Genomic DNA, 12,429 nt, shown 5'->3' with positions numbered 1-12,429 from the left:
GAGTTATTGAAATTCAATTACATTGATTATAACATAATTTAAATCTACACAAACATAAAATAGTTTGTTGTAATCAGTAAATATTCACTACTTATAAGAACTTGCAATGTCTGTTTATTTTTTTTTACTTTCCAATTCAGTTTATCTTCTCGTTGGGAACCACTGCATCTATTTGGAAATTAATGGTTTCTTGTTTGTAGTAAGAATGAGACAGATTAATCAGTGCACTATCATTATTAGCCATTATAAGCATATTATTGTATCAGTTTATTGGTAACTTTATGATATCCTGTGTTTAAGTGTAAAATTCTGCCAGTTTATTATTTTCATGAATATAAATATGGTTTTGTAAAGTAAATACCTAAATACTCGGTTCTTTTTCAGTGGCAGAATCCATTGCTCTCATCTTAAATACATTAATTAAGTTAGATTAGGGAACCATTCATGTTTGTGAAGAAACATTTGCAATTTATATCAGATCAGCAGAACATCAGTTATCAGTATGTGCAAATTTTACATCAATAGTTTATGGTTATGAGCAAAAATTCCGCCTTTAATTCATAGTTTGCAAGAGGTTTTGTAAACATAATATACATTATATGTACAGCAATGTGCAAAATATTTCCGTATAAAAGTTTACCCTTTTGCAAAGTGTTGTTTATTTCCACTGTTCAAAAAATTATATGTTCTCTTTTCACAATGAAGCCTCTTTTTCCCCAGGGTTTCATTTCTGGTTTTGGAAAAGGACTGGTTGGAACAGTAACAAAACCTGTTGTAGGGGTTTTGGATCTAGCATCAGAAACTGCCAATGCTGTTAGAGATTCTAGTCGCAGGTATTTAAAAGTATTTGTAATAAAAGTATAGCATGAGCATGCCCCCTATTGTTCATGGTGTTTGTCCCATGCCATATGTTTTGTAAGTTCCTTCAATTATTTTAATCAGTGTTTCTTAACAGTTTCCACCTGGAATAAAAATTCCAGATCTGCTCCCCAAGCTCAGAACATTTTCACACCTTCTTCATCTGCGAGGAATGGAGACATGCAGACTATTGTTTCACCCACAGACATTCGACCATTCCCTTCATTGCAGCCCAGGTTGTCGAGAGGAAGGAGGGGCTCAGCTTGTATAGTCACTTCATCCCCTTACAGAAATCAGTTAATGGGGAACGTCAACAATAGGCCTACTGGAAAGAAAGTAAAAGCACAGCCACAGAAAGGAATGGTGAGGAAAGTACCAGCGGCGAAATGTTCACCGAAAAGGATGAAGCAGAAGACACCCGGTTCTGATGAATCAGACGCAAGTGAATATCTCTACACTTTCTGTGATGATGATGATCTTCCTCGGGACAATGCTGATGCAGAGTGTTTATTTTGTGGTTGTGTTTTAGTGACTACAAGCATGGAGAAAAATGGGCGAAATGCACTGGTGGATGTCACCAATGGGCTCATGAGGACTGTGGTGCCACCGATCCTTATTTTGTGTGTCGTATGTGTTCTCAGAGACGTTAAACTAGTGTCATGATACATACCTTAAACAGCCATATTTTGTTCTATTATCAGCTATGTACGTACTACATTTCTAGATGTGTTTTCATATATATATTCATTTCTTCCCTTTTTAGCATACAGTCGTGTTTACAATATTGTCTTTCTAATGTTTCGTCTAGGGTCTCATATTGGGAACCACTTTTTCAACAAGGGTAAAATGCACATTTTTATTTGCTAATGTTGTGTGAGACTGGTGATTGTTAGTTCAAATGTATAGGTTTGCATTCATTAGTAAAAGAATGAAGAATACGTATGTCTATACCATTAACACAAACCTTCCTGGCTTTCTCAGCCTGCCAAGAGAGAGAAACAAAATGGGTCTCATATTCTGGCACTTTACCCTACTATATCTTCATTCTAGATGAATAAGCATTAGCTGCATGTAAGCCGAGATTTTTTGAACAAGTTTTACAAAAATAGTCTCTCTCTCTCCCTCTCTCCATTGGCCAGGCACGTTTCTGTTACTATCAACTCAATCCTCATATTTTTCAGCAATGAGTTCAAACCAACAACAGGAAACTAACCACATCAATGCACATTTAATAAAAATGATAAGTTATCTTGACGAAAACTTGTCAGGAGACTACATTAGTATTACAATATACCGTATTGTAACAGGTAAAGGCATCTAAAACTTTTATCACCTGATCAGTAGCTCTCTTTCCTAGAATATTGCTTGATTTTCTTCCAGATCTTTTTCACCATTTACTGTTTCTTTCAGTTCAAGTCATATGACTCCAAATCGGCTTCGCCCAGCTCGTTGTGTGATAGGCCCAGGAGGGCTGATGCCTCATTACTCCCAAAAGCAAAGCCAGGGCCAAGAATTTCTGTATGAAATTAATGACAGGCGGTATAACGAGCTGTAAGTATTAGGTACATATGTATATTTAATACAAGTAAACATAAACCTTATTTGTTTTATTAGATATGATGCGTAGCAATGACTAAGGACCCCAATTTTTTATTACTATTACTTTTTTTTTTTCCATTTTCCTTATTTTGCATTTAAAGTAGTGTTGAACCAATAACACTTTATACAGATATTGGTACCAATGCTGATTTTCTTACCAACTCCCACCAATACAGACACTTGGAAAATGAAACAATTCAAAGTACTGTAGTTCAATATATATATAAATTTTACGGTATAAGTTTTCCATTTGAACTCTACCACAGTTTTGGTTTAAAAAAATTAATAATTTTACACGAGATAATCATTTAATTACAAAATTCATTTCTCCCCACAATCTTGGTGGTAAATTAGTCAAAATAATGTATTTTGCATAATTAACAGGGTATATAGACTCTGTAAATGTGTGGCATGGCATTTTAACACTCCTCAAAACACCCAAACTCTGGAAAGATATCAGCAGATATTGGCGTCATCATCTTGTAATCAAGGGGTTCCAGGTTCAATACCTGGTAGACACACATAATGGTTCAATTCGCACTTTAGTCCAGTCCTGATTAGCCTTTCTGTGTGGACTTAAAAAAAAAACTCAAACAAACCAATGGTATCACAATACTGATATGCATGCTCATCAGTTTCAGCTCAGCCATAATTGAAGGTGCAGCAAAATTTTACACTGAAAATGTAAAGTACCACGTGTTCCAAGTATGTTTTAGAACTTAACTAACTAACTCTCTAGCCTTCTTAAACCCGAAGGTTCATGGCTGCAGCAACACAGGCCTTCCATCTGTCCCTATCTTGAGCAAGATCTATATACTATTTTCCATCCCTACCGATTTCCTTTAGGTCCATCTCAACATTGTCCCTCCATCTTCGTCTTGGCCTTCCTACAGGTCTCTTACCATCAGGTTTCCCAACAAGAATCCTGTGAACTCCTCTTTCCTCTCCCATTCGTACCACATGGCCTGCCCACCTAAGTCTTCTTGATTTAATTATTCTAATAATATCTGGACATGAATACAAATTATGTAGTTCTAAATTATGTAGCCTTCTCCACTCACCTGTCTCCTCGTCCCTTTTAGGTCCAAATATTTTCCTAAGGATCTTATTTTCAAATGCTCTCAATATATGTTGCTCTTTCAATGTAAGGGACCAAGTTTCAGACCCATATAATACTACAGGGAAAATTACTGTTTTGTATATTTTAACTTTTAGTTTCTTAGATATTAAACGAGAAAACAATAGTTTATGAAGAGAGAAGCAACATGCATTTCCTGAATTAAGCCTATTTTTTATTTCCTCTTTAATATAATTTTTACTTGTTAATATTACTCCTAAGTATTTGAATTTGGAAACTAGTTCAAACGAGTTGTTATCAATAATTAGATTTTGATTATTACCTAACACTTGGTTTCGGCCTGTAAGCATATATTTAGTTTTCTCTTTGTTAACTTCCAAAGCTATCTCTTTAGCAGTTTCGAAAAATATTTTAGCATTATTCTTAATTGTATTTATATCATCCCCTAATAAGTCTACATCATGTGCGTATGCTAACAACTGAGTCACACCATTTAATTGTAGTCCTTCATTAGTTTCTTTTACCTTCCTAACAGCATATGCTAAGGCAAAATTAAAGAGCAATGGAGATACTGCATCTCCTTGTTTTAACCCATCATGAATTGTAAATTTGTCAGACACATTAATACCCACACGAATTTTACTTTCTGTTTCACTGGTGCATACTTTTATCATACCAACAAGCTTCTTAGGTATTCCAAACTCTACTAATATATTATATAATTTATCTCTTTTGACCGAATCATATGCTTTTCTGAAATCAATGAATAGCTGATGGACATTTTGATTATATTCCCACTTTTTCTCAAGTGTCTGTCTAATGTGAAAAATTTGATCTGTAGTTGATCTGTTACGTTTAAATCCACATTGATAATCACCTATAATTTCATTAGCATATGGGGTTAGTCTTGTTAAAAGAATGTTAGATAATATTTTATATGTTGTTGAGAGTAGAGAAATTCCACGGTAATTATTGCAGTTCATTTTATCACCTTTTTTAAACACAGGAACAATTATGGATTCTTTCCACTGTTGAGGGATTTCTTCTTTATTCCATATTAAACAAATTAATTTATGAATTTGACATATTAATTAATTTCCACCATATTTAATTAACTCAGCTGGTATTAAATCAATGCCAGGTGCTTTGTTATTCTTTAGCCTTTTAATAGCATCTTTAACTTCAGTCAAGTTAGGTTCTGGAACTAAAGGTTCTGCTGTGTGGACTTCATTTACTTCTGATTTATCTCCTACATGAACATTTAAAAGGTCATTAAAGTAGTTCTTCCATCTATTTAGAATATCGCTTGGGTCAGCTAGAAAATCACCGTCGTTATCTTTATCAAGTTTACTTTAGGTTGCCACCCCTTTCTAAATTCATTTACACCTTTATATAAATCTCTGATATTTTTGGTTTTGCTGTTTGTTTCAATTTCGTTAATTTTGCTTTTCAAGTAATCTCTTTTTTTATTTCTAATGTACGGTTAACTTCTCGCTTTATTCTATTATAATTGCTTAGATTTGTAACATCAGAGTTATTTAACCACCTAATTCTAGCCTGATTTCTTATTTCTATTAGATTATGACATTCATTATCAAACCATGGCTTACTTTTTCTTGGTTTATGGTATCCTATACTTTCTTTAGCTGCTGATTCTATTGCATTACGTATGTGCTCCCAATTCTTATTTACATCTGTTTCATTTATATTTTCATCATCATTTAAATCCTGCAAAACATCGAATCTATTTGACAGTTTAATTTGGTAATCTTTCTTAATTCTTTCATCTGCAAATTTTCCTGTATTAAATTTTATAACTTTTAGATTTTGTTGCTTATGATTTATCACTGCGAGTCTTTCTCTTAATTTAGCAATTACTAAATAATGGTCACTGGCACAGTCAGCACCTCTATGTGTACGAACTTTAATTATACTAGTATGCCTTCTCTTATCAATGAGAATATGATCTATCTGATTATGAGTTTTATCATCTGGAGAAGACCAGGTATATTTATGGATATCTTTATGTTTAATGTGGTACTTTTCACAATTAAATTCTTTGAGGTTGCAAAAGTAATCAATCTTATAACATTATTATTACTTAATTCATGAAGACTTTCTTTACCAATCGTGGGTTTAAATGTCTCATCTTTGCCAATCTGTGCATTACAGTCACCTAACAGAATTTTCATATCATACTGAGAAAATTTATCAAAGATCTGTTCTAACTCTGCATAAAAATCATCTTGAGTATTATCTTTCATTGGTGCATGTATGTTCATTAAAATAATTTTACACCACCTACCCTGTAAAACTGCATATGATATCCTATCATTAATAAATTCTACTGTTTTAAGAGTCTAGATAATTCTATTATTTATGAAAAAGCCTGTTCCAAAATTATGATTTTCAGTACCACCATAGAAAAAAGTATAATTTTTAGTTTTACATTTTCCTTCTCCGGGCCACCTAACTTCCTGGACAGCTACTACATCTAATTTATACTTAACTATCTCATTAACTGTACACTGAAATGCCCCAGGCCGGTAAAGGCTCAGAACATTCCAGGTGCCTAATTTAATATCCTTATTCCTAATGTAGATCTTATCCTTAGTCCAGGGACCTCCCAAAGTAGTCCCCACCCGGAGATCCGAATGGGGGACTATTTTACCGTGGGAACATCCATGGCCTCATATTGCTGTTTCTTGACATTTCTTTTGACAGTGCAGAGTTGTCAGCTCTACGCCTAACCCCCAATATGAATGGAGGACCACACCTGTCGTTGGTCAGCGGATCCCTCGGATCTAGCTGGGAGGATCACATTGTAGTCCACCAACCATACCCCACTTCTGCCGATTGTGGGACGCTCATAGAGCCGTGACAGGACAGCTCTGTAAATCACAACAGAGCAAAATGTTGACCATTTCACTCTGTTGGTTGACTAACTGCAGTGAACACGTCACTGGGTGATGAGGTCGTCACATCCCTACCTTAGTTTGCAATAATTTTCAGTTGATGAGGTAAATTGTTCTGCAAGGAACTTGCTTCAGGGCATTTATAAATATGTATAAATTCAATGGGACTTGGAATAATAAAAGATGCAATTTTTAAATTTTATAATGTATGCGTTGAAGTTTACCATGAAAATGTTAGGTTATTACTCTTGGTGCTTCAAAACTTTTGTAGTCTTTAAACAGAATTCCACCTCTTCATTGAACACATTGTGCAGTTCTTACAATAAAAGTTGTATGGAAAGAACATGCAGTCTGTGAAAGCCAAAGGTTATTAGCCAAAAACCTCATGAAAAATAATCCAATGAAGTAGTTACAATGGCAGATGATGTAAATTTTGAAAAGTAGGAATATTGGAAACAGCTGAATGTATTTAATGAGTTGTCTCAACAGCTTAAAGATTTTCTACTTCATACATTTATCAAACGCAGCCAGGCAGAAATATTTGTAAATGTTGAAGAAAATGTTACTGGATAATATGTTCTATTGAAAGTTGACTTTTCAGAGATCGTTGCTGTAGTGCATCGTAATGAAGCATACAGGCAGGCCACTGGCACCTACTAAAAAGCATAATTTGTATAACTATATTCACACACTTACAACCTTGTTACCAACAGAAAAAGTTCTCCAAGTTATATGGATGCATCAAATTAATCAGTACGCTATTGATACCATACATTTCTCATCCCAAATATCAGGATTTTTAAATTTCATGTCCTGACCAAAATATTCCATCCCACACACCCATAGTTATTTTCACATATATGGTATACATAAATAAATATATGCCATTTGGTGTCTTTTAGATATTTTCTTTATGTTCTAACATTCTCTTTCAGGTTTGTTGCCTATGAGGATTTACGAAGTGGTTCTGATAACTTGAGAATACTCATATCAAGTGAAAGTGTTCGAGTGTTCAGTCTTGGTGGTGCTACAAACTATTCAGTAGTAATAGAAGTACATTTGAGGTAAGATGTTTACAAGTATTGAGACGATAAATACTCTAATAGCTGTGTTCATTCATTTTGAAAAGTATACTTTTGTAGTGTCATGATGGAATAGAATTAGAAGCAACAATTATCTGGTTATTTGTTCTTTCAGTTTAGACACCTGTAGATGTTCAGTTCATATTGTTCTTTTTAATTATCTGTGTTCCCACAGTGATCATTTTGTGAACTGATTTGTTTATATGCAAACAGAATGTACCTTCTGTGGTGTACTTTAATATATTTTTGACATTACGATCCTTCAAATGTGCATCTTCTTCAGAGCTCTATTTGTTGTACATTTCATAATATAAACAGGCTTAACACACAGTTGTCATAGAAATAGCAATGGAACTTTTATTTGTAATTAGTTAGCCAGTTTGTTCTCAAGTACAATTATATGATTACATTTACTTTTACTTTTCATTAAATAATAAAATTATATGCAAAATTTAATTGTAATTTAACAAATTTTGTTAGATAACTGAGTACAAAATAATGTTCACTCTTATTTTTTTTGACATCTGTTGTCAACAAACAAACTGTTTGTTCAGTCTGTGCATCCTTCCTTCATATGGACCTTACGACACCAGGGGTCCTGGGTTCAAATCCCAGCCTGGGCATGGGTGCTCTTTGTGAGTGTACATTAATTTCATCATGTCATCACTCATCCTCATCTTCGCAATTAGCCAAAAGTGACAGAAAAGTAATTTAAAGTAAATCAATCAATCAATCAAATTATTATGCCATTGTCTCCTCCCAAAAAATTCATCCTGGAAAGGAATTTACCCTGACTTGGACCATTAATTTATTTTTAGAAAATCCTACAAGAATAAACTGTCAATGAAAAGTATTTAAAAACATCTTTAAATTACAGAAAACATATGAATATATCTCTGCTTTCATGTTGTAAGTCATCATTACAGTTGAGCAACTTTTGAAGCTTTCTGTATTAATAGAAATATCAGATCAGTAAAATTACTAACAATTTTCCTGATGGACCAATATTTATAAATAATTTATAAATCTGCCATGTCCCTAATTTTAAAGAGCTGCAAATTTATCAGGATATATTAATGGATTAAATAAAATATTCACTGCTTCAGAAATACCCACTGACAAGATTTTTCATGAAATCCTGATTTTGTATTTAAAAGGTAAATTTTTTGCCCAAGATACAAAAAAATATGAACTATGTTTTTTGTGCAATTTCTGCCAGTATTCACATCAGATACCAGCTTTGCCACATCTTTACCAACATGCAAAAGAGTAAGTACAGTACATAAATAAAATAAAGACCATGGAAAACAACCTGTAAAAAGTATATTTTTCTTTCCAGTGAGTTACAATATTGCCGTCATATAGCTGAAATGGGCGAGTCTTCTTCCCGAGACATTCGCCATTACATAGAGCTCACTGTGAAGACAGACGCAGTTAGTGGACTTGGAGCTTTTTCAGAAGGCGTGAAGAGACCGCGAGTTCGATGTGACAAAGAAAATATTGCTAAATGGGTATGTGTATTTTAGTGCTGTTCTTCCATATACTTTGTCTCAGAGAGTAGTGCACCTTTTCTGTATGTTTCTAATGTTTACATATGAAAAACTATTTTAATACCAGGACATAATTAATCAACCTCCAACTCAGAATTTTTTGAAGGCATTCTGCTTAATAATTTTCTTCTTTCTGATCTCTCTGATGGGATATGTCATCCATCACCTTATAATCAAGGGGTCCAAGGTTCAATATCTAGTGTAGGTACGTAGTGGTTCAGATCCCACTCTGAACTATAGTAGGTCCAGTCCCAATTAGCCTATCTGTGCATAAAGTGGACTTAAAATTCAAACAAACAAGTAAGTTCTACACAGTCCTATAGGTATTTCTCTGTAGTTTACGTTCTTAAAGTGCAAAACAAAATTTTCAATGTTCTCCCGAAATATTACATTGAAAGTTGTATTTATGTGATTGTAAGAACCGTAAACTACAGGAGAAATGATTCTGTAATGCAAGCAACATACATACAATAAAAAGTTCCATAGTTGGTAGAAGAAATAATGGATTTGGTTAATGGATTTGAATAAATTTGGAATATATGTATAGATATTATTGTTATTATAAGATTCAAATATCTGTCCTCAAGCTGACAATAGGCATGAGTAAAGGTGGTGGAAGTGGAGCCCAAATCTAAAATGAAAGTAATGTTAATTTTTTTTTTAGCATTTTCATCTACTAATTAATGGACTGTGTTGATATATTTCATGAAAGTATGTACATATATAAAACTTTTAACACAAACTTAGTAAAGAGTGATTACTGTATATACAACATATTAACATTTACTTTATTTAATTATTTTCCTGTAGTTTACGGTTATTACAAGCATAAGAAAACAGTTTTTTCTTTGTGACGTTTCAGGAGAACACACGCTCCTTTCATCAGACATTTATTTTCATTTTGACTAAAGATACAGTTATAACAATGGTTAGTAATTTTTAAACAAAAAGAATCTGTTATATAATGGATGTTGTCAATGGTACATTGTTGTAATATAGCAACTTAACTGTGAGTTAACAGTTAAGTTGCTATATTACAACAATGTACCATTGACAACATCCATTATATAACAGATTCTTTTTGTTTAAAAATTACTAACCATTGTTATAACTGTATCTTTAGTCAAAATGAAAATAAATGTCTGATGAAAGGAGCGTGTGTTCTCCTGAAACGTCACAAAGAAAAAACTGTTTTCTTATGCTTGTAATAACCGTAAACTACAGGAAAATAATTGTATCATGCAAGCAATGCGTACATACAAGAAAAACTACTTTATTTAAAATAAAAAGTATGAAAAATAATGTTTAGAGTACATTAGATTACTGCTGCAATCACTAATTATTGATTTATATGTCCCATCAATTTTAGATTAAACTTTCCTTTTAATTTCAGGTAAGGAGTTACATGTTTGTGTAAATAGTCACACGTGCCAATGTCCACCATCAACTTCTATTTCATTCACACACTGAAATAAAATAAATTATATACACAAAAATGTCACCAGGTTCCCCTGTGTGCTATGTTAATTGTAACGAGTCAAAATTAATATTGATTTTTACTTATTGTATTATTTTTATTGTAGGTAACACAACAAGTAAATTATGCCAAAAGAATGTATGAGGAACGCAGGCATACATTATTTTCGGGCCAAGACAATATTTCAGAAGACTGACCTGTAAATTGTAAATAGTCCAGTACAGAGCTGTGTGTCATGTTCATGTGTAACTTCAGTGTCTTACAATAGAGGAAAACGTACATTCCTATAGATGGTGCTAGTGATGTTCCCAGTGATATATTTAGTTTGTTTTCAGGAACATTACTTTTTTCAAAGAGAATACATATAACTGTGATATATTTCTAATAAATAGCTTGATCATGCTTTTATGGAGCATTTTATATTTATAGTTGGATTGATTTAGTGTTCTGTATCAATTTTAGTGTGTTAGTGTGTGTTACAATTACCGTGATTTTTGTTGCTTGGTAGTACAAAGAATAAAATACATTGTTCTTATTTTTGTAATCGAGTAATGTTTTAACAAAGAGATAACTTGCAATAATTCATATTCATGTAAATAAATATCTACTGTGTTTCTTTCACCTGCTGTATTTTCTTTTTTTCCCTATTTCTCTAACAGCTATTATATTTTCCCATTTGTCATTCTTATTTCATCAAATATTTTGCAAATGCAAGTATGTTAGTGAGAATGTAATGCTTTATAAATGTGTCTTTTCTAGTTTTAAAAATAACGAGTTTGAGTAGAAATAATTTTGTTTAATTCATTTTCAATTCTAATTGTTTGTTCTATTTGTTATGTATGTACAACACAAATGTTGAGCTAAAAGAAGAAATTAAAATAACCGAGAATAGTGTTGCAGAACAAAATAGGTAATTTGATGATTTCCACATGATTCTGGGTTACTTTTATTACTTACCTGCAATGCAAAACTGTGTCTTTTCTAGTTTTAAAAATAACAAGATTAAGTACAAGTAATTAATTCATTGTTAATTCAATTTTTTTGCTGTATGTACAACACTAAAGTTGAGCCAAAAGATCAAATTAAAATTGCCCACAAATACTTAAGCAATTTAATATTGTTTACTTCCTACTGTCACCTACAACCCCTACTGTTTTGAACTTACATACCAGATTTTCATGTAGCACATTTCTGTACCTGGCAAGAAAAATACCAATAAAACCTTAAATTTTTATAAAGATGTGTGATGCACCTCATGTTGAAATATTTCCTCATTTACTTACCTACAAAACCCCCTCCATGTAGGTCCACCATGTTGAGTTGATGGGGCTTAGCGCATCAGCCATCATTTGGATTTTCATTCAGGCTTCCTCAGCATACAGGGTGCATCAGATGATTTTCTAGGACCTTGGATATTACACATTTTGTATATGAGTATACGTATGCAAGTGGAGCTACTGCGTTAAAGGACTCATCATGCCTCAGTAAGAAGCAACTTGATTAGTTGTTGGTAGTCAATTTAATGTGTATTGGGAAGTTAAGTATGCAGCCATGGGCTGAATGCCATTATTTCAAATGTTATGTTGTTTTTTTCATTGTAACTTGTTGATGTTATGTATGAGTTATGGAGTAAAAATAAAGAGAATTAGCAAACCCAAGTGTTTGCTTTGATATTATATTCTGAGTAAATACAATTTGTATACCGGTAATATCAAAGCAAACACTTGTGTAGCAGTGTTGCACCATTCAAACACTTGGCGTAACTTTCCCAAGTCTCTTGTGTGTTGATTCCATGTTGGATGAATGAATGAAATCTCTCACAGCTGAGAAATACAAAAACATATTGTAATAACGGATATTACACACAAAA

The 12,429-nt window shown here is 32.9% G+C and overlaps 1 protein-coding gene across 5 annotated transcripts in view; it reads left to right on the top strand.

Moving 5' to 3' along the window:
• The window catches only part of Vps13D (vacuolar protein sorting 13D), a 166,383-nt gene extending 154,454 nt beyond the window's left edge, over positions 1-11,929 (top strand). For all 5 annotated transcript variants that reach the window (XM_083120752.1, XM_083120751.1, XM_083120748.1 and 2 more), the window contains 5 exons: positions 721-833; positions 2,269-2,409; positions 7,386-7,514; positions 8,872-9,043; positions 10,666-11,929. In XM_083120752.1, coding sequence (XP_082976878.1) covers positions 721-833; positions 2,269-2,409; positions 7,386-7,514; positions 8,872-9,043; positions 10,666-10,755 — 645 coding nt within the window. In that variant the 3' untranslated portion in view covers positions 10,756-11,929. The remainder of the gene's footprint in view (positions 1-720; positions 834-2,268; positions 2,410-7,385; positions 7,515-8,871; positions 9,044-10,665) is intronic.
• The last annotated feature ends 500 nt before the right edge of the window (positions 11,930-12,429 follow it).

This window comes from Lepisma saccharinum, chromosome 4, assembly GCF_977018435.1.
Source record: "Lepisma saccharinum chromosome 4, izLepSacc3.1, whole genome shotgun sequence".
NCBI classification, from domain to species: domain Eukaryota; kingdom Metazoa; phylum Arthropoda; class Insecta; order Zygentoma; family Lepismatidae; genus Lepisma; species Lepisma saccharinum.
This window is presented reverse-complemented; position numbering and strand designations above follow the sequence as displayed.